Source organism: Perca fluviatilis, chromosome 5, assembly GCF_010015445.1.
Source record: "Perca fluviatilis chromosome 5, GENO_Pfluv_1.0, whole genome shotgun sequence".
Lineage (NCBI taxonomy): Eukaryota > Metazoa > Chordata > Actinopteri > Perciformes > Percidae > Perca > Perca fluviatilis.
In genome coordinates, this window is record NC_053116.1 from 30,102,989 (window position 1) to 30,126,162 (window position 23,174).

The 23,174-nt window shown below is 39.6% G+C and overlaps 1 protein-coding gene across 1 annotated transcript in view; it reads right to left on the reverse strand.

Moving 5' to 3' along the window:
• Positions 1-242: 242 nt before the first annotated feature.
• Positions 243-23,174, reverse strand: part of mtor (mechanistic target of rapamycin kinase) — a 96,610-nt gene continuing 73,678 nt past the window's right edge. Inside the window, 24 exon segments of the mRNA XM_039799787.1 lie at positions 243-624; positions 1,555-1,660; positions 1,973-2,053; positions 2,311-2,391; positions 2,484-2,549; positions 4,205-4,340; positions 5,424-5,498; positions 5,589-5,661; positions 5,777-5,859; positions 6,322-6,444; positions 8,989-9,136; positions 9,417-9,552; positions 10,970-11,144; positions 11,712-11,788; positions 11,791-11,845; positions 12,515-12,697; positions 13,303-13,425; positions 13,551-13,649; positions 13,751-13,847; positions 14,049-14,149; positions 14,473-14,670; positions 16,124-16,241; positions 19,583-19,698; positions 22,606-22,737. Coding sequence (XP_039655721.1) covers positions 609-624; positions 1,555-1,660; positions 1,973-2,053; positions 2,311-2,391; positions 2,484-2,549; positions 4,205-4,340; positions 5,424-5,498; positions 5,589-5,661; positions 5,777-5,859; positions 6,322-6,444; positions 8,989-9,136; positions 9,417-9,552; positions 10,970-11,144; positions 11,712-11,788; positions 11,791-11,845; positions 12,515-12,697; positions 13,303-13,425; positions 13,551-13,649; positions 13,751-13,847; positions 14,049-14,149; positions 14,473-14,670; positions 16,124-16,241; positions 19,583-19,698; positions 22,606-22,737 — 2,598 coding nt within the window. The 3' untranslated portion in view covers positions 243-608.

Here is a 23,174-nt window from a genome sequence, read left to right on the forward strand (position 1 = left end):
CCCAGAGGCATTTGAGTGGCGTCCGCTGGTGACGCCCCTTTGGAAATGAACTGTCAATGAACCTTTCCCAGACCCACTCTCAGTTACAACTGAGAAGGGTCTGGTGTCAGCCAGGCTAGCACATTATGATCATCTCAAATCAAATTTTAACTTTTATTTTATCATTAGTAAACTTTAAAGAATGTTTAAGTTAGTTAAAGGCATACTATGTTATTGAAATATGTCACATTAATACACAATGATACAAGAGACTAGTGGGTTTTTAATACAGCGTGTGTGAAGTAAGAAATGTCATAATTACAATATGGCCTCCGTAGAAAGCTTTTAGCAAGTGATTATGGTGGTATCGTTAAAAGCCAGGGAAGTCATTGGAAGTTAAATTATAATCATCAGGTAAAAACTGAGCTCTTAAGATACTCTCTAATAAACTTAAAACATGCCACCGGAAAATCGGATCATTACAATAACAAAAAGAATATATTTCACAAAGGCTCAGCACTGTGTCTTAAGTACATATTTCAGTGGATATCCATGTATTTGAGTGCTTCTTCTTGGTTTACCAGTGAGAAAAAATGTCAAGTGTAACTTTGTCTGCCGGAGACGATTCTTCACCAAAATGGACACCTGAAGAAAGAAAAAGTAACGACTCACTTAAAGGAACACGACGACTTATTGGGAATTTAGCTTATTCACCGTAACCCCCTGCTCCGAATTGTGACAAAATAACGCCAACATGTTCCTGTTTACATGTTGTGATTTGTAGAGTCACAGCGTGTACAAAAAACAACGTAACATGAGACACAGCCATCTTCTATCTGTAAACAAACCGGGAACTATATTCTCAGACAGGCTTGCTGCGAGCATATCACTCCGCCCAAGTACTATATTCTTCCGCCTGAGAATATAGTTCCCGGTTTGTTTACAGATAGAAGATGGCTGTGTCTCATGTTACGTTGTTTTTTGTACACGCTGTGACTCTACAAATCACAACATGTAAACAGGAGCATGTTGGCGTTATTTTGTCACAATTCGGAGCAGTAGGCTAGTTGAAACCAGTTACCTGCAGGATCTGTGCTGGGCTAAGCTAATGCTGGAGCCATCAGACAGCGTTACAGCCCGCACGGAGATGAGAAGGGTATGTATCGACTTGTCTTACTCTGGGGGTTACGGTGAATAAGCTAAATTCCCAATAAGTTGGCGTGTTCCTTTAAGTCAAGCAAAGCCTCAATGCCCGTCTCATTCTACTTCATCTACTGTACACCAGTGATGTAGTAATACATTCAAAAATGTAGGAAAATTACAGCATGATCTGCAAATGGGGTTATCATAAACAAGCATCATATAAACAAAAGCCAAATACGCTGGCTTGATAGTACTTCTTGGATATATGCCATCAACTTACATCACCATATTTAAGGTCAGGTTAAACTGTATTTAGGTGGATTTCTGCTGCCCTACATCACTGGTCTAATTAAATTTGAAGGCAGAAAATACCAGACGCAAACAACTGTCTGGTAAAAAACAACAACAGCAAGCTCAAGCAGCAGTACTGACCAGCCAATGTAGCACTGGCACAGGTTTTCATGTGAAGTGGCCTGCTTGATGAGGAGCTCCACTTGTGTTGCCACATCCAGTGTCTCATCATGAGAAAAGTCTCGACCTGCAGGGAACAAACTCTCATCAAAATACTAGACCTTTACCAGATAATTCAATCCTGTCAGGCTTGAATTTAATTTAATCAGTGACACCGAGGTATTTTTAGGATTGACCACGACCTGGCTACAGAAAAAGATGGGTTAGCCTACAGTATAATAACGTGATTGAAGAAGGTAGTATGAGTCAAACTTCTGATAATTGGACATTTTTCTAAACAGCATTTCTGCACTAAAACATTGCAATTTTTGAGTGAATAAATATTTTACCACGTACTTATTTCACAATAGAGAATTTCGTTGAGTGCTGCAGAACTTACCTGTAAGTTTGTCTCTTACTCTGTTGATGATCTGAATGGCTTTCTTGTTGAGTGCCTCAGGTTGTACCAAACCGTCTCCAACTACAAAAAAAACAAACAAAAAAACACGGTGGCATCAACTACTAACTTAAGAAAAAGAAAATACACGTGCTCTACACCAAGCTTCTTTGCAGCTCAAATCAAAGTGAACTTAAGTGCTGCCTTACAATAGCACAGCAGTTGCACCAATCACTTATGACAGCAAGAGAGCTTAGTATTGTTGTAGTAAAACGAGCGGAGAAAAAAACTAAAACCTTCAACATTTAATCCATGGATGACAGAATGAGCTGGCAACTCACTGAAGGAGTGGATGGATTCAGGAACGGTGGTCCCTGGTTTCTTGTGTGTGGTCTCTCCCAGGTCTATTCCCTCAAGAGCCTCTGCAAAGGACACCGTCACACAGTTACAGGTTCAAACACAGTCTTACATTATTAGGTAGAAAACATGGCTACAGTTTGTACTGTAGACTCACCCACTGACTGTCCAGCAGTGTACGAGTCGGTCCTGGTGCGGGAGCGCTTGTTGCCTTTGGTGTTTGCTGTGGGTGAAACAGAAAGGTGTGAGAGTCATTTTTTCCCCTCAACGTGACAATTACTGTACTATATTCTATTTTTTATCCATCACACAGAAAGCAGCAGCATTGTTCTGACCTTTATAAATGCAGAAGAATGAAGCTCTTTTCTAACCTTTACAAGTAGTTAAGGCTCTGATAGTCACTGTAAACCAGATCTGGTTGAATTGTAGAAATAAATTAAGAGAAAACTTAAACCAATTTTATAATGATTTAACGATTAATGATCAAAAGCTGTATTAAACTGAAAGCACTGACTCTCATTTTCAATAAGCTGTTCGTAGGAGCCAAAAAAGCAGTTTTTGTTTATATTTAAATAACAATAGTTATTATTTTAAGACTTCCCATATTTTGGTTATAGTTCTGATCCACTGATTTTGATTGACAGCTAGGCCACACCATAGTAATTGTAGGTGTGGTATGATTGATAAAGGTAAGTTGGAAACACGGGTGGAGGGTTTTTCGGAAGTCCTAGCTTTAGTTGAGACCAAACACAGTTTTTTATCCACATCTAGTCATCCTGTTTCATCTTATTTGATATCATTTAAGAAACCAACAGTATTGTTTATTTTCCCTGATTCACAGACATGCAACATTAGCCTACAACGTTTTGGTAGGATCATAAAGATTTATTTCTATAGGTAGGATATTTGTGTTTCATTATTATTTTCAAACAACGACCGCATGCCTGGATCAACAACAAAGGAACAAAGGTGCGTTAAAACCGCTCTTCTATTACTGGGGCAGTGGCTATAATTTTGAAACGGAATAGCCACTACACTGTTGAACTCTACTATTGTGGATAAAATGCCTTGCTTAAAAGGTAAAGGCATGAAAATGTCACTTTATGAGGTATTTTAACATTAATATTCGTTCCCCCATCCTGCCTATGGTCCCTCAGTGGCTAGAAATGGTGATAGGTGTAAACCGAGTCCTGGGTATCCTGCTCTGCCTTTGAGAAAATGAAAGCTCAGATGGGCCAATCTGGAATCTTGCTCCTTATGAGGTCATAAGGAGCAAGGTTACCTCCCCTTTCTCTGCTTTGCCCGCACAGAGAATTTGGCCCACCCATGAGAGAGAAACATCATGGCTTTCAAATGAGCAAAGTGGCAGTTGGTCAGCTCATTGTGGGACTGGCTCTAGTGGCTGTAATTCTGCACCAAGGCTGAATTTCGGGAAAGAGACTTCAGATTCATGGGACCTTTAAGGCAACCTTGACAGTATCCGTTGAGAGCGTGCCAGAGATATTCATTCACTTGAATTAACCAACGACCTTTAGATGTCTACACCACTACTTCAAGCATTTGGTCAATTTCTCTCCCAAATACAAGCTGAATAGATTTCCATTTTACTAGTGGGAAAGCACTTTAGCTTTTTAGCCCCATTTGATTACATGCAATGCTCCAAACTCTCAACCACTTCAAAAAGGAGTTTCTACTGTAAGCAGAGTAATTTGTGCTGACTGTCACAAAATGTATTTTTCTGGGCTGATCTTTTTCACATTCTGTTTGTTATTGTTATTGTCATGTGATGCTGTCGTGGTTATTTCAGTCTGCCACATGTGATTTGTCTTTTGTGCGTGTTCCTTTACTGAAGTTTTGACCATGCTGATGATCTCTTACTGTCCATGAGCCTCCAGTTGAGCAGCGGGTCGTAGACGAAGGCCTCCAGCACAGCCATGACACTGTCCCGGTGCTCCCTCAGCACCTCCATCACTGTGTGGCAGGTGATCCGGTAGTTACCGTCCAAGCCTGTCACCTGCCACACAATCAGATGGAAATGTTACTGAAGAAAAAAAAAACTTTCATAACATCAGGTTAGGTTTCTGTCTTGTGTTTGTACATTAAAGATAGGTACACAATTTTGGTAGTTAAGAGCAGGATCCAATCTGGTGTTTTGAGGTTTTGTAGAGGTGCAACCTTTTTGTTTATATTTAGATCCTTGAATTTGGCTTTAAACCCCTTTTTAAAACATATTTTTAACTTAAAAAACCTTTCAAGTTATTTAAGATGCGATACAACTTAAACCTCTTAAAATATTGAATTTTATTTCTTAATGCTTTGATGTGTAATGCTTTTTCTCGTTTGCTCATTAAATACAAGGCACAGTGAGCCATGACTTCTGATAAAATGCTGCACATTCGAAAAAGATTAATTATTATTCTGACTAAAATACAGAAGACACAGGAGGAAAAGCTCAGACGGGATTCGGTTTAGTTCCAGTAGTATGGGTAGGAGTATTTATAACTTTAATGTGGGGGACTTTAACACTTAGAAAAAATAAAAACTCATTAAAAAAAAAAAGTTTTTGACTTTCCAAGTTGAAGCGAACTAGCCTGGGAAAACCCTGACAAACTTCTGGCAAATTTGAGATTTGCTCTGCAAGTCAGTCTGGCCAAGAGCCCATTCAAGCCCATTTCCAATTTTTCCAAATCGAGGCACCAATCACAACCGTTGAGGCGGGCATTACATGATGATGATAGCGCAACGACGGCAAGCAGCTTTTTGTTTACGTTCAACATAACGGCCACCGAAGCGCAGCAACCCGTTGATGCCGCTGTAGCTGCTACGTCACCGATCGTTGGTCTGATTGGTTGAAGGACTATCCAATTGCGCCCAGAGGCATTTGAGCGGCGTCCATTGGTGACGCCCCTTTGGAAACGAGCTGTGGATGAAGCTTGCCCAGACCCACTCTCAGTTACAACTGAGAAGGGTCTGGTGTCAGCCAGGCTAGAAGCGAACATTCCTGCGGTTGCTTTAAGCTATCCTACACGCAGTAATACTAACACACTGCTGTCTTTAGTGTGTTTATCACAGCATAAGATGCCGCAGAGATGCATACCTCCATGGCGTTGGTCAGCATCCTCGTCAGTCTGAATGGGATCTTTTCAGGGAACTTCTCTCTGGTCATGGCAACCTGTTGTATGTTGTAACAAGGGTCAGTCAGATAAATGAAAAAGAAATAAAAAATCTGTGGATAACGTTTTGAAAGAAAATCTCCTCTTACCTCAAAACAGTCTCCAAAGTCAATGTGGAGGATCTTGCCGCTTAACCGATCTAACATCAAGTTGGATGGATGCCTGGAGAATAGAAACAGGATAACTGTTTATTGATTGATTGAACTGATTATTATTATTCTTCTAACAATGCGTTGGAAACAATGAAAGACTTCAACCTTTTGGCTGAGAAACTCACCTGTCACCCAGTCCGAGGATGTATCCCACCATGGACATCACAGCCAGGGAGCGTGTGTAATTGGTCCTCCTGTCGAACCACACCTGGAGGAGAGACAACATCTGCGTTATGAGAGCTCTTCTAGTAAATGGCACAGAAATCTCTGGCGGGCAGCTTGATACAACTTTCCAGACACTTGAACATGCAGAACATCAGGAACACAAGGTACTAATGTTCCTAAAAATGGATTCAATTTGAAGGTTTGTTAAGTCCTGCTAAGTCAGTGGTTTGAAAGTAGGACACACAACCCAGAAAAAGGATTCTTCAGGGAAAACAACAGTTTTATGTAAATACTACTGTATTTACCTCAATAATTAGAAAAGTGAGAGACTAGATACTCACTATGTTCCCTCTGCCAGTCCAGCCTCTTGGAAAAATGTCAATTCATGGATCTGTATGTTATCTTTTCTATCACTGAACACTGTGTGAGGATGGATGCTGAAAAGATCAAGTACGCTCAATCATCGTCCACTGTGCTGACAGAGTAAAGAGGCAGAGTTTCTTACCTCAGAGCTGGGGCTCTTCAGCCACAAGAGCTTGGCCAGGTCGTCTCCAGCTGTGTTGTTGACGGCGTGTTCAAACACCTCCACCTTCTCCATCAGCGTCAGGTGGTCGTAGTCTGGGGCCATCTGAAATACACAAAGCCCATTACAAAAGCACACTTCAAATGTGGATAAATACAGTGGTGCTCAGAAGTTTATGAACCCATGCTAAAGTTGACCAAAAAGAGGAATAAAAAAAATCATCTTAATGCCTTAATTAAAAAAAAAAGAAAAATCCAACTTTTAAGGACACCAATTTTCTTTGTGAATGAATTATGTAACGTAAATAAATAATTTTTCTTCCTTAAAATACAGGGGGCATAAGTATACACACCCCTATGTTAAAATCCCATAGAGGCAGGCAGATTTTTATTTTCCACATCATCACATACCCTTCACCATACCTAGAGATTGGCATGGGGTACTTTGCATAAAATCATCTCTCAATGTAAATCAAACCAGCTATTAGCTAAGTGAAATAAAACCATGCCAATCTCGAGGTATGGTGAAGGGTATGTGATAATGTGGGGCTATTTTAATTCCAAAGGCCAAGGGAACTTTATCAGGATGCATAGTATCCTGGATCCATGAAATAACTGGCCTTTAAAAATAATACTCTGCCTGCCTCTACTGTACTTATGCCCCCTGTATTTTAAGGAAGAACATTTATATATTTACGATGCATTATTCATTCACAAAGAAAATTGGTGTCCTTAAAGGTTGGATTTTTCCTAATTTTCTTAATTAAGATCAATTTCCAAAAGATGATTTTTTTTATGGGTTCATAAATTTATGAGCACCATTGTATATCATGCTGTGAGTTTAGACAAGTTAAATTCAAGAATCATTAATGCCAGTTACAAGTGAATGATACTGGATTTTGCATTTCAAAAGAAAAGTCAAACAACTTTATGGTGCATAAATATGAGGCCGCCAGAGAGCACTGAAAAACAGCAACATTTAAAGACTCCTCAAAGTGAATGGAAGAGCTCATGGAATGTATTAAAAGGATAATGATTCATATTTTTAACCTGATGTGCTTTTGGAAGGTTAGTATATTATTTTGTGAATTGAAGATCAATTATGTTGACAGACTCTTCATACTGAAGGTTTACTGCGTTGATACCTACAGTAAAATGAAATTAATTCAAGTGATGGATATATTGGCGGAAGTAATAACACTTTATGTTTAAATGAGCTGTCAAGTTTTTGGGTTTAGAAAGAAACAGTGAAACGCCAAAAAACTACAATCTATCACTGTCTCCCTCTCCTACCTTCTTCATGTTTTATCTAAAACTGATTAATGGCCTGGCTGATTGACTGGTCAGCTTAATATATTGCCATTTAGAATGCTTAAACTGAATGCAACGTATCATTAATAACGCTATTAGTCAATTGAAAATCAAATTCATCTTATTTAAAACATGCCAGCAAAAAAAAAAAAAAGTGTGTATATGGCTAATTTGTTCTCACATCTGAGTGAATTTAGCATGTGCCAACTCCACAGGACACTGATCAATTGAATCAATCCCTGTTATTTTATTCTGTGATTACAGCAACTGACAGAGGGGCTCAGAGTGAGTGACATTTCCTGCTTGTCTGGTCACAGTTATCCTGTTGACAAGTAAATCATTTCACAGTTGGACAAGATGCCATCATCCTATTTTGGACCAATTGCACTTGAACTTCAGCCCTCAGCCTTTCTCCCGTAGCCTTGATGTTTCTTCTTCAGTGTACAGTTTTCAATCAAACCACTGTCTGTAAGCATTTCGCACAGCGAATGTCAGGGTCTTAACCTGCTCTGTCTCTGCCATATGTCATCCAAGGCAATCGATTTCCCCAATGGTTTAAGAAACCCATTTCAAAATAATTTAGGATGATTCTTACGGGTAAATGTCATATTCACTGTATTAAATAGATAAACAGTAAGCACTCATTCCCTATTTTGGAATAATAAAGTTTACTTAAATAAAGTTTACCTTGATTTTCAAATATTTTTCTCAGCACTTAGAAAAACATACTCTAGTAAAATTGCAAGAAATATTTGTGGAGACATATCTCATTTCTTGTTGTTTTGATTTATGCCCTTATTGTTGAAGTCTCTGCTCCTATTTGTGTTTTTTTTCTTATCTATGCCTAGTTAATAATTGTACTACTAAAAATTCAATAAAAACATTGTTGAAAACAAAACAAAAAAGGCCTTTTACAACAAAAATTTAAAAAAAGTGATCCGATGCACTTTCATTTCCTGTAGTGACATTTTAGTAAGAAAGATTATGTATGTGTGTGCTCTCTATTGCCTAATTGAGCATTTCTGAGACAGAGATATCTAGTTAATTCATGACAATTAAGCACCTGTGAATGTGTTGTCATTAAAGAGTAATGAAAACAGACGCTTCCTCAGCTTTGATGAATCTATTTAGTATTTAGTGCGGATGCTTTATATGAAAATAACAAATTTACATACATTTCATGAATCACAAAACAGTGAATAACATGCAAGGGCATATGCTCATTTACACACACATTTTATATTTAATAACATAGCTTAATTCAAATCTGTCCTGGGAATGTACTGTTATTAAAAGCCAGAAAGGAGAAACCTAATGTTTGATGTTAGTGGTTCCTCACCCTGAGCATGATGCGGTGTTCAATGTTGAGCAAAATCTTTTTCTTCTCTCTGTAGTCTCTGATGAGGGCATGCAGGGTGTCACAGTGGGGCACCCAGCCAATCAGGCCTGAGTTGGTGGATAGGGGGATCACTGCGTAGCGCTGAATGCTGGTGAATGCAACATACAGCAATAACAATCACAAACAAACGCACAATTCATTGTCAAGGTTTCAATACTTTTTTTTTTTTTAACTTCATGTCCACAACTGTGAGAGTATGAAAGTGTGTGTGCTCAAGACGTGTGAAATGTCCCATACCTCAGACTGTGTGTGTGTGTGTGTGTGTGTGTGTGTGTGTGTGTGTGTGTGTGTGTGTGTGTGTGCGCGCGCGTGTGTGCGTGCGTGTGTGTGTGTGATGCTCTTGTGTGGGTAAACATGACTGTATCTACCTGAGGTTCTTGCGTAAGGACGCAGGGTCGTTGGCCAGAAGTGTGTTGACCAGACCAAACAGCTGCATGACTCTCTCATCCTGCCTCAGGTCTTCATGGCCCTTCAACAGGAACATGAACTCATGGCCATTGCTGCCTGCAGATGGCGCCACAGACAAACAAACACTGCTGAGGCATTACATAAGAAACATTATATGGTTGGATTTGGCACTACTGGCAGGGTGCTCGCCTGCTGCTGTGCAGCTGCATCTCCATTACCTTCGCCTGAAGCAATGTCTCGGAAGTTTGAGCAGGCAATAAGTGATTTCATATGAACCCATATTAAATCACTTTTATAGTAAACTTGGTCCCAATAATCCCTCACTTAATGGTCAACCTCGGTTTGGAATGGCACTCCAAAGAGACAGATATGAGGGGTTGTGTTATAATGACTCTGCCATGGAAAAGAACCCCACAGAACAAACACATGCCTTTATAAATGCATACTGAAAGTACCTTGTGAAGTTCACATGCAGTTCTGTTGACTGCGGCAACTGGAAAATATGTATCTATGACCTGGATGAACTCTTATGCAGAATGAAGTTTTCAGCATGACAGTGAGGAAAATGTATTTAACTCATCTGAAGTACAGATGATGTAACTTATCTAATTGTTCCACTATCTTATACTGTCCTCAGTATTCTCAACAGACCACATTACACTGATTTCACTGTAATTAGCATACTACTTCTAATGGAGTGAACTGATTCTTCCAGTGGAACGAGTAAGACAGAGTCTCTGTTTTGTCCTCAGTCTGCTCCTAATGACAATCCCAATAAGCAATGTATTGTGTGTCACTAGGGGGGACAGAGCACTGACAGTAAATCTAAGCAGCCTGCAGTGGGGACAGGTCTTAATCTGTAGTCTTGCTCCAGAGGTCAGTTGATTTATTGGCTGTAATCTTTTACAGAGTACGTTGTGTAACACTGATGGGATACATCAGAACAAGGTATCACATTGTGCAGTGGAAAAGAGTGAAGTAGAGTGAACCATTTGTGATTGATAATCTGAGGATTTGGCTTCAAGACAAGGTGACTTTACAGTGCTGTACCATTTTAGAAACACTTCGGTCTTGTATTTTACATCAAAAAGCCGAGTAGGGGATAAAATGTCAGAATTATTTATTTCTGTATTCAAATTATTGCCAATGGAACGGTGTTGGAAGAGGTTTCCTGACAAATGCACAATTTCTCTCGGGATAGAATCAGAAAAGAAATACATGACTCATGACGTGAGCTCCCCGGCTATTTAGTTTTTTAAAAAGTAGTTTTTTGTGTGTGGTGGGATTTATTGTGTATTAAGTTAATCACAGGTTTAACACAAGACTTTGCCATGACTGATGAATTCAAAATGAATAGTGGCCTTGGAGCTGTTGGTGTTTTGGGTAAAACTAATGCGATGGCCCACGCCTGCTGAAAGCATACAACTCTGATTCCTCAGATATTGTTTAATCTATTTTCCTAATATAATGGGTTCAGTGCCACGAGGCCTGTGCAATTTTCTCCTAATCTTACCCATAATGGTGAGTTTGCGTGGGCGCTGCTTGGAGGTGATGACCTGCAGGGAGGCGGCGATGGACTGGATGCGGATGATAGGCTGGTTGGGGTCATAAGTTCCTGGTACTGCCAGCTCCAGGTCCCGGCACATCAGCAGCTTTGGAGACACATATTGTAGCTCCAGGGAGGTCAGCTGCATGGAAAGTTGATGAGGTGAGAAGAGACCATTAGTTTGTAAGTCTGATTTGTGTTTAAAAAAAAAAAAAAAAACTGCACTGCACTGGCAAAACAGCTCCTGTCAACAGTGCCTTATGTTACAGACATTGGTTGTTTAATAAATCACTCTGTGTGTCTATCATAAATGAATTCTCTGCTGGTTTGCATTCAATCATCAGTGATTTAAACGGCATTAACGGCAAATTCTGAATGTTGATGTATGGTTGCCTTATTACAGCCTCAACCTGCTCTAGGTCTGCTGTTTGGATGCATTATGGAGAATGTTTATTTCTATGTTAATGCCCAGAGGAGGAATAAAATGCTCCCAGCATGTTATTATGTTGCTGTATGTATTTCATGCTGCTTACTCATCACATCTGATAAGAGATTGGAATGGACATAGGAATGCAGAACTAGTAGGATGTCTGCTCTAATTTAGGAGCCTTAAAAGTATTACGTCCATGTACATACAGTAATCGCATAATGAGGTTTATACGAAACTAGTACAACAGATTCAGTGCAGTGACTCTATAGTTTCACTCACCTGTGGCAGCTGTTTGGAGATACGTCTAAATACATGATAATAGAGGTCCCAGGCCTGCGTCAGGTCTTTCACGTTTCGGAGCGCATGTATTTCCTGCACCAGTCCTGAGCCTCCATCAAGTCCCTGCCGTAAGCCTGTAGAATGGAGTAAGACAAACGCACTCTGTCCCTGTCCAATGACTCATTCAAATAAACGAATATGGTTTGCCAAAGCAGGACTATAAAACTGAATGTCAAGGCAATAAACATCACTGTTCCAACTTGATTAATCCAGGATTTCAGTAAGTATTTTGTTTTTAATAGCGCACATCTGCATCGGCAGCCTGAGTGGAAACTGAACAGAGAGCTTGGGTCACTGGCATGACTTATGGCTGTGAAGTCAGTTGTCCTGTGTACAAACTCACACTTAATTTGTGGTGATTAAATATACAGAGTTAAGTTTACAATGCCTACAAAAATATGAACCCATTGTTTAACAGATTTGATTTAATGATGCTTTTTTTACACTAATCAACAGAAAAATATCTAATAACAGATGTAATTCAAGTACATATATAAAGCCCATTATTTTTTCCACCTCTCAGGAAGTAAATGTTCCTTTAGTGAATTTGTATTCGAGTTTCCACTGAATGCCACAACAACAGATAAAAAAACCACAGCTTAATTTGTGGTTTCATTTTTTGCACACAACAAGGCTGCCGTGCAACTTTTAATCTATGCTGAACAGAAGACATGAAGACGCTTTAGTTTGTGGTGTTGCACAAAACAAGACTATAGTCAACCCCATTATGGGATGGCACGCACCTGGTTAAAAGAGGTCTCTTTGAGGGTCTGTGGTCCCCTCTCCATCATGGCATGTAGAGGCTCCAGCACAGCAAACATGCCCTTGACGTTGCGCTCGCCAAAGTAAAGACGTGACGCCTCTTCAAGGCCCTCGTGCCACATCTCGTGCCACAAGATGGCCACTCGGATAAGCTCTTCACTCACCTGGATGAAGAAAAACAAAGATGAAAAGGTCAGATGGTTTTCTGATACTGCCCCTTAAACCTCAGAGGTATAAGATATCAGGCATCTGGTCTTCATGGATAATACAGTATCTACATTTTGGATTACTTTAAGCTTTCTAGATGACAAATATGACATTTATAAAGAGATAAGGAGAAAAACTACTTTAAGTATCTGATCCCTCAGACAACAGACAACACATCAGTGCAACCCAGAAAGCACAAATACCTGCATTGCAGCAGCGGCAGGACTTAATTTATTCTTTTCAGAGCCTTTTTACAGTACCGTATACATTAGTGGCAATGGAAGCAGTTGCGATTTTCTGATTCAGATTGACAGACATTTCTACTGCAACTTTCTTTTTTTTTTTAATCGGACCAAAGACTAAACTTGAATGTGGGAGAAAAATAAGGAAGAGGAGCTCTTGTCCTAATAATTCATGTCAGGATAGGTTAAAAAACTAAAACATTCTTGGTTAATTGATCTACAGTTACAAACAACAGACAAACAGAAGTACCAATTTTACCCACAAGAACAAACCTTTTTGAATTTAAGGATGATAAATAGAAACAATTAAATCTCTGTACCATGATGGCCTGCTGAACCAGAGTGTTGCAGTGTTCACACATGTTCTTCAGGATCTTGTTAGCAGCATTGTGGCGGGCTGTTGTGGTGGACTTGGAGGCCACAGTCAGCGGGTAGATCAAAGCCTGGAGGGGAACACCGAACAATCCAACAATTTCTGACAGTACTTCTTTAAGTTACCATAGGAAATGTGTTCTTGGTTCTGTTGTGAAACAACACCAGCAGTAGTGAGTAGTGTGAGCAGACTTACTTGGGGATGATACCGTCCGATGTCTGTTAGCAGCTGGTGGATGAGGCGACCCACCAGGGCTCGAGGAGTGTCAATTCGAGCTATGAGCTGAGGGATCACCTGCACAGGCAGAACGATAATGATACCGAAATAAAAACTCAGTAACCGGTGAAAAATAAAATATTGTGTGTGTGTGTGTGTGTGTGTGTGTGTGTTTTAACCTGGAGCCAGGTGTCTATTTGAATGGTCTTGATACCCTCCACCAGGGCTTCGTTCACCTCAGGCCAATGACCATAGTCAAACCACAGAGTCAGAACCCTGAACAATGCAAACAATAAAAGACTAAATTCAATCTGAATCTTTTCTTGCCTGATTATTAAGGATAATGACATAGCGCAATCACAATCAACCACTAGAGGTCCTCCTATCCCCACACAACACATCTGCTGGGTTTCCATGAATATGGGTACTGTTTGTTTGGACTACTTGCCCAATGTGTGTTACAGTCATTTAACTCACCTTAGTGTGTCCTGCAGGTTATTGCCTCTGGACAGGGAAATGGAGCGGAAGAAACCTTGAACAGCAGGAACTGTGTAGAGGAGCAATGTCTTTGAGAGGTCCTGTGGAGGGACAGCACACGGCAGATGCTTTTTAATGCAAAAAAATAAATAAAAAGCTATTTTGGAGAACATACTGCACTGTTGGTGTTGACTGTACGTGGGGATGGCAAGGTCTGGACAGGTCATTGTCATTTTTCTATCATTACAGCAAGCATTATGCAAAAATATTGATAGAATTTTTGCAGTGTATTTTTGTTGTTGTATCTTTAAAATGATGCTGTCTGAGTAATTGTTTCTACCTTGGTTGGACTGGGAGAAGAGGAGAACACTGAATGGCCGATGAGGATGGGTGTGTAGAGGGCTTCATTCTCTGTGACTCTCACCTCATTGACCTTTTTCTGGCCGGGTGAGGGCACAGGACTGTGGTCAGTGCTGTCGACCTCGCTGTCGCTGTTGCTGGCTTCGCTATTAGCACTGGCACCACTAGCGTGTCGCAGCTTCTTCTTCTCGTCACGTCCTTGGTTCTGGTGTTTGTAGTGCAGCACTGCCTCAAAGTTCATTACCGCCCAGGCATGCCAGGCCTGCAGAAAGATGGTACAAACTGAGTGAAAGTGGATTTCTAAGAAAAGGCAACTGGAAATGACTTGCACGTTTGTTCATGATGAAATTTTCCAGTTTACTGAGGGAGAGCTTTCTCCCGGGGGGTTGTAATTATTCTCATCCAAACATTCAACTGATCCAAAGAGTTGCTGTTGGTGAGGATGGATGGGGAGAGGGGTATGTGGATATCGTGACATCTTTGTAGCCTGCAGCACAGGCACGGACAAGAAAAGGCAGTGTTGTTCTCAGCTCTTCCATCACCTCATATCTCTAATCAGGGTTTCTACAGGTTTCACCAAGTCATTAAGACTTTTAAAGACCCTTTTAAGACCAATATGAATGAAATTTAAGACCTACAGTATATCACAACATAAAAAAAAAATCCGGAGTCCGGAAACATAGTCTGAAACAATTCCCCAATTTCCTCATTGGCATTATACATAGGACTGGTGTCTAGATTGGCTGCAAAATAAGTTGCATGTTGGTCTCATTTGTAGTCGTAATACAGCAAATTATATTTGGATAGCGACAGAAAGAACTACAGCACCACAGAATTAAAAACCTAAGACCTGTTAAAAAATGATTTAACACAATACTTCAGCAAAGTTAAAGTGCTCATATTTTGCTCATTTTCAGGTTCATAATTGTATTTAGAGGTTGTACCAGAATAGGTTTGTGTGGTTTAATTTTCAGAAAACACCATATATTTGTTGTACTGCACATTGCTGCAGCTCCTCTTTTCACCCTGTGTGTTGAGCTCTCCGTTTTAGCTACAGAGTGAGGGATCACACTTCTGTTCCATCTTTGTTGTGAGTCGCACATGCGCAGTAAGTACTGCTAGCTAGTCAGTTGAGGAGTATGAGGGAGTGCCACGCTAGCAGCTAGGTGAGCATTATAACATGTGTTACAAAGTGACACACGTTATAATGCTCACTTCGTAACGGAAGTAAAGGCTGGACTACAATAGAGCTGTTTGGAGCAGTTTGTGAACAGTGTTTTCTGTTGGAGATGGTAAGTCCCTTTGGGGAGGTTCACTTTGTAAACCTATAACGTGCACAAAAAGATATATAACACAATTAAGGAAAGGGGAAAAGCCAAAAAGCACAATATGATCACTTTAAGACTTTTTAAGGCCTAAAATTTTGATTTTTAAATTTTAGACTTTAGACTTTTTAAGACCCCGCGGAAACCTTGTCTAATGAATCAGAAGAGGCACATATAACAATCTGATGAGCAAAATAAATGAGCCGTGCACAGACAAAAAACAAAAACAAAACAATGTTATGACATGTTTGGTACAAGGGCAATAAATGGGTTCTAAAGTTTTCCTGGTGACACATCAGCATCATGGCAACCTCCTGCCGACAAAGCTGGGATTTAACTGCGTGCAGAGAGTCAAAAGTGAAAGGTTAGAGTTAAAAGGGAGATACTGACCTTGTACCAGTTGCGGTCATGCTCAGTGGAGTGGTTGTAATACTGCAGAACCTTGGGGATGGTGCTCTCGTTGATGCCCTGCAGACTGAGCTGCCACTCTCCCAGCTTCAAGAAACATCTACATAAAAAGGAAAAATGATCATTTAAATGCCCACTTTTCATCCCACCAAAATATTATTTAACATTTCTACTTGCCCAACCTGGTGTAGCATATGCTATTTGACTTATTAGTCTCCAACCAACATGTGTAAAACTGCACCCTAACAATGAAGTGGTACCCAATCAATGAAGCTCCGATTACAAGCACTTGAAATGTATTCTGTAAATAATAAAAACACTGACATTTTCTGCCGATCACAAGAAAAAGAAAAACAATTTTGAGACCATAAAAGTTACCGAGGCAGTAACTTATTCAATGACTACATGACAACATTAGCAAAGAGGAAATAAAGGCACAAGTCAAAAAGAAACATTACCATGAGTTTACAACCATGCCTATGTTGTTATTGCTTATAGAGTATGCAGTGACATTCAGTACATCCCAAGGGCAGTCCATTACAAAGGAGTGAGATAATGATACAAGACTTGGATATCACGCAGGCATTCATCAAAAGTATCACTACTGATAGCAGCAGTGCATTTATGTGCTCTAAGGTTCTCAGATCCCATCTGGAGATTTTCAATTATCCAATCCACTTTTCCTTTAATTTAACTCAACAGTGAGTTCTGTGGCATCCATGTGGAGGACCAATCCATCACCCTCACAAACACAGATGCTTACAGGCAAATAGTCAAACTAGTTGTGTTTGGCGGGGCCAAGACATACAGTATAATGTACAAACAACTAATTGCCAGAAACTGGCAAGCACTGTATTGTCGACCCATCTACCAGCAGTCTGAATACTGTTTGCAGAGCAGCTCCAATAAACTGTCTTTCAGGATTACGTAATTTCTTCTGAGTGCTTTTCCATGTGAGCGTACAGTTTGGGTTCAGCGTGCTGCCAGGTTAAACTTTTGTGGAAGAAGCAGGAGGAGGATGGGGTGTTTGGGGACATTGAAACATGTTTTTTGTGGTTGTTTTTTTTGGAAAGGAGAAACCAGGGTTATTAATCTTAAGTAAAATAGCAGTAAAATTACACTGTATTCTTTGGAGAGAGAGAGAGAGTGGAGGCCTCCATGTGATTGTGTGTCTGACTGAGCAGTCTAGGTGTGCTCCATACCATGCAGCTGACCTGCATTCACGAAAGTGTGTCAGCACGTCTGGAGAGGACCTGTCCAGACTGACATTATACAGGTGTTTTCCCCAACATGCATTCCTCAGATAGACAGAGTCACTGTCTGAAAGATGCAAAAGCCCCTTCTGCCTGTTGTCACGCTTGTGTGTTGTCATGTATGATTTATGAGATGGGGGGTGCACATGACTGGTGTGTGTTTGTGCACAAGGCCAGATGAGACGACCGTATGATTTACTGTACATAGGAGTATACCCGTCTGCTTCCAGGTGGCAGCCCTTGCTTGTTTTGAGTCGTTTGACCAACACGATACACAGTGCAGTGCAGTCAAATTGAAAAAGTAATCGTTCTCTCTCCTGCGCAAGTAAGCAGCCAACATTCAAACCTAAATGAGACAGCTTTAGACATCCTCCTCAAATATTTCCATGAGCCCACAAGAGCATGCAAACAACTTCTTTAAGACTTTGAAGTCATTCCCAGCTATTTCGGGAAATACAAAACTTTCCATTCTCTAATCCCCTAAATCTGCATTATTTAAATGTCACGTTTTCCAAAAAATCTGGTGTTGTGTTGACAACTGCTTGAAACAGTCTTCACACTGCATCTTATGCCACAAGGAGGTGAGTTGATGATAGTGGACAGTCAAAGAGGTGTAGGTGCAAACCAGCAGCAGAGTGGAAGAGACACACCTGGTCTGTGATACCTGTAGGCACTGTGCCATGGTTGGGTTGTGATAAGTAGCTGTGTTTGACAAACTGCCAAAAGGGATCATTTTATTGAGAGGTTTGAGGTGAGACATTCAGAGAATTTGGACAGCTTTGAAAAAGACCACAATTCAAGACGCCAATGAACTGGTAAAAAAAAAGGTGGTATGCCAGATCAGGTCATGCTCATGGAAAACAAGCAGAACACATTGTTCACAACCCTGTGTGTTTACAACTTGCTTTTTGTTTTCTCAATTGTGCTGGAGTGGGTGTATAGAGGCTGGCACAGAGGTACTTCTGAGATTAAATACTACTGAACCACATCTAAATGCATAATGACAAAATGGCATTATTTTGCGTGAATTTGACTTTCCCTATGAAGCTTCACTAGTGATATGTACCAAGAAACGAAAGAGATGGAGTCAACCTTATTTGTGCATCCATCTGAAGAGATACAATTGGGAGTTTTCTTCAAAGCATGCAGTTTATTCAATTTATCTCAATACTTGTACTGGTTAAATATTACATGTAATGAAATAAGAAGACTTTCCATGTAAAGCTACTACATTTAAGTTTCAACATTTAATTTGATGATTTTTTGCTCCCCTCCTTCTGTCCTTCTGTAATAGGAACTCAAACTGCTTGCTGTATTGAATGCAATTACTATCACCTTTCTTTAAATGGTTACATGTCTATGTTAGGTTAGCAGTTAAAAGCAGCGGGTGCTGAGAACTGTTCACTGAAAGCTATCCTCCAAAGAAGAGCATCTCCATTATTTGTCTACATTCACTTACTCCCCTCATACATGCTACTTCTGAATCTAGCCTACATGACTGATCTCCAATTACATTTACTTTATGGCAACATAGTTTATAGATGTCACTTGGCTCTGTTCAAATGTATTTGACCACAAGGTTGTACTGATCAGTCTCTGGCGCGCCCGGATGAGGAATCAAGAAATAATGTCAAAACTACTTAGATAAGTATCGGACTGAGACAATTTTCCAGTACCAAGTTAGTTTCCTTACCAGTTTTCCTACCAGTCTACTGAATAGAGTACTTGAATAAGTTTTGAAGTAAGCCTTTGATGGAGATCAGATCATAGCTATCATTTGTTTTGCACTTTAATGTTTACTCATATTTTGCAAGTTATCTTAATGAAATGACAGGGAAAATTATGGAATTATAGCTGCATTTTGGACCATCCGTCATTAAAAATGAAAATGTCTGCATGCTGGGTATGTAGACACTTGATATCTACCATAGGCATTTTTCACAGCAGAAAGTTAGACTTGTTATAGTAAATAAGAAAAGCACATGTGTTACTAATAGCATTAACAGTGAGCCAGCATGCACAATACCAGGACCCTGAAACTGAAGCAGCTAAATGGAATTCAGCCATCATTAATTTTATTATTTACACCTGTGCTTTCCCTACTGTGACATGGGAAAAAGTTTTCCGTGAAAAAGGCTCATTAGGTGGTGAGCTGCTGCTGCTACTGTGCTTTCAGAAAAGTACAGACCTAGCCATCAGTTTGTGGAGCTCCAGCTTATGCTGTTGGTCCTCGGCTGCGATGGCGTGTTGGGCTTGCTGCTGCATCCCTTGCACAAAGTGCTGCATGTGCTGGAAGGCATCAATCTGGAGAAATACAAAACAAATATCAACGGCAGGTAAAGACTCTATGTCATTTAGAGCAATACGCTTGTCTGTTTTGGTCCTTTCTGAAACCCCTTTGAATTAAATACAAGCAAGTGATTTGTGATAAACAGTGAACCGATTGTGCTAAATTGACTAGCAAAATAATATACTATATTTATCTGCCTGTCTTGATAGAAGTGGCACAACTACATGTTGTTTGTTGTCATTCGGTTACGGCTCCTACAGAGCCGACTGTCCAGTCTAATGCAGTCAAGCCCAACAACAATGAGCATTCTTTTCTTTCCATATCAGTGTTTCTGGAATCACCAGTGGCTCACTGGGAAACATCCTCTGCTGTCATGGTTACACTGTTCTTTATTACTTGAACTTACATTACCTTTATGACTGTGACATGATGTCTGATCTGAATAAAGTAGAGGCAACCTGTACTTCATGCCATGCAACTTGCACAGATTTGGGGTGTTGTCCACAGATATACTGTGAGCATGAGACAAGATCCAGATTGCATATTTGCTATGGCCAGCATTTTGGATCTTTTTTTAATTAAGTTCTAGAAAGGTTATCATGTATGATTACCCTTTACAATGATATATCAGTTATTAGAAAAATTACTGAAGAATTTGTCTGTATCAGAAACTGCTCAGGCTCTGCTTTGTAGGTGATTTACTTCTTATCCATTATACCTGATAGATGACCCACTATTGCATGGGTTTCCCTCAATAGCACCCCATTAATGGCAAGTGTGATGAGTGAAGGACAGTGGATATGTCCTTTCCAGCTGTGTGTATGTGTGTTTATATATTCAGATTTGTCTGGTGAGCAGTGCAGCTGGCTCGAGCAACAGCAACGCTTTACGCTCACGCTTACCTAAGTCCCCTAATGAGATCTGCACTCTGGAGCCACAAACACTATTCAACACCTGGCAATAAATGTGGGTGTGTTTATGTGTGTTAAGGGGTGTATATACCGTATGTGAATAGGCGTGTGTGTGTGTGAGTGTGGTAGACAAATGGCACAGGGCAGAGCACTTCAATCCCAGGCTGCTCTGATGACATGTACTTTGAAACCTACAGTATAATCTTAGGTCACCACTGCTGGTAGTTGGAAGTTTGGTGGTCTGCTGCAGAAAGCACTAATCGTTCAGAACAAAACACTAAGATTTATGAGTACTAGTATTAAGTGAGGCTTACTTCATGCACTGTTGCCATGGATAAAAAAGATTAATAACAAAAACATTAATAGTTGAGTTAGTTTTAGTGATCGTCTCAGGCTTTTATCCAGGAAGATTTAAACCTCTCAGAAGTTACACAAGACCGAGTCCCTACATGTAACGGAATGGCTTCGAAAGACGACCAAAAACGCTTGTCTTTCACTGTGAACATTTACTGTTCAATATGTTGCAGTTTTACAAACAAGAAAGTGAACAACTTAAGCTTGACGGACATGTTTTGCATCTAGCGTCTCACGTTCATCTCAGTAAGCTAGCAAGAGTACACAACAGACAGCTTCCGTGTAGGCTACTTCAAAATAAAAGCACTTCCTGTGACGGTTCGCAGTAACATTAAATTACTGTTAAACAAATAAGGTTGTGTACCTGTTCACATATCAGCTTTAAATCAAGTACTGTAAATAATGTAAATATTGAGTTTTAATCACACTATAATTGACCATTTCTTTTAGATTGTTTTAAACTAACCAACATGAATTTCTTATTCAACTGCTTTAAACAAACATTTTACAAGATTCAAAATAATGAATGCAAACTCAACCAAACTCAGTATTTGTGGAGGGGCTGCAGTTTTTTAAATACCGTTACTCTGTCAGATATGTCAACCCAGAAGAAAACTTAAAAATCTCACTAATAACAACACTTCCCTATATTCCCTTCCCTATATAAACAATAAGTTTACAATCCAGAGCTGCTGTTAGGAGCCCAATTAAAAAGAATTCTGACTTCAACCTCAATAAACCAACTTCATAACAAATATGTTAACAATTAAGATTTTTGTTGGGCAGGTGCTGCTTTCAAGCTCAATCAAATCCCAGCAAATAATTCTTAATGCTGACTTAACCATCAGTAACATAATAGCTAACGTTTTGGCTAGCTACCTACATATACAACAATGCACTTAATATTACAAGAATTTCCCAATTAATATAACAGCCAGTGCTCATTACATTGTGGAAAGAAGGGTGGTTTAATTTTATGTTTCAAGTTTACCGTGAATTTTAACTAATACAAATTAAAAATTGATTTCTTTTAAATATATTTTATCATTATTATGTTTACTAAACATATGCTATTTATAGCTTCAATTTCATGTTGTTATATTATTTATGTTTGTTTTTTCAGAGGCTTTTTTATCTAAAGAGAACCTACTACACTAAATATAAATCTATGTGGAACTATTATTATATAACTTACCTCATTTTTAATAATCACAAAACACCTTTGAGATCCTGGTGGGACTGATTATTTAAGTTTGACTATACAATCACAAGGCTGGTTGCAATTTCAATTTTCTTTTTTACAGATGTAGTTTGTTGGTTTTAATGTTTCTCAGGCTGTTTCCCCCACAGTGTTAAATTAATTAGCCATTTATGTCACTAATGTTGCAGTAATTTAAACCCTCCCTATCTGGCATATTTGAAACTCTGATTGTTGCCTAATGTTGCACGAAAAACTTCCAAATACAAGTAATAACCATCAGAACTCTTTAAAAGCTGATAGGTTGCCCTTTGCGGTCCATCCTTATAAAGCACTACCTGTACTTTTGTCACGTATGATGACATTCACAGTATATATGAATTATAGAAAAGCAACAACAAAAATGTACAAAATGTTATTTATAAACCATCGAGTCAACACAACACTCTTGCGCTTACCTTGCGGTTACTCTTCCACATGTACTTCATATAAGCGTAGGTGACATGTGGGTGGGCTGTGGGCAGCGGGTGATCAAGTTGCTTGGAGGGGTCGACACCCAGAAGGAGCACCAGGGTCTTATGGGCCAGTGCCTGCAGGGATTAAGAAGGCAACAGAGGCAAAATGAGCAAATTAATTGCCAGAAGGTTTACAGTTTAATAAGAAACCAGAAGGTTTTTAGGAACCCCAAGACAATACAAGCATGATTAACTTCTACCTTGATAAGGTTTGATTAAGATTCTTTATTATTTTAAAGAGTGAAAAATAAAATAGATCAGTGCATGAGTAAGTGCTAAAGATTCTGTAAAGAGAGAACAACAAGACAAAGAAAGACAAAGTCTTAGTGTGGTCATTTTTTCCCCCTTGTAAATCACATTTCCTTTTATGTTTGACATTGGCCAATCACATTCGTTTTTAAGTTACATCATAGTTGGGGATTCTGGCATTCTGTGTGTGTGTGTGTGTGTGTGTGTGTGTGTGTGTGTGTGTGTGTGTGTGTGTGTGTGTGTGTGTGTGTGTGTGTTTTTTG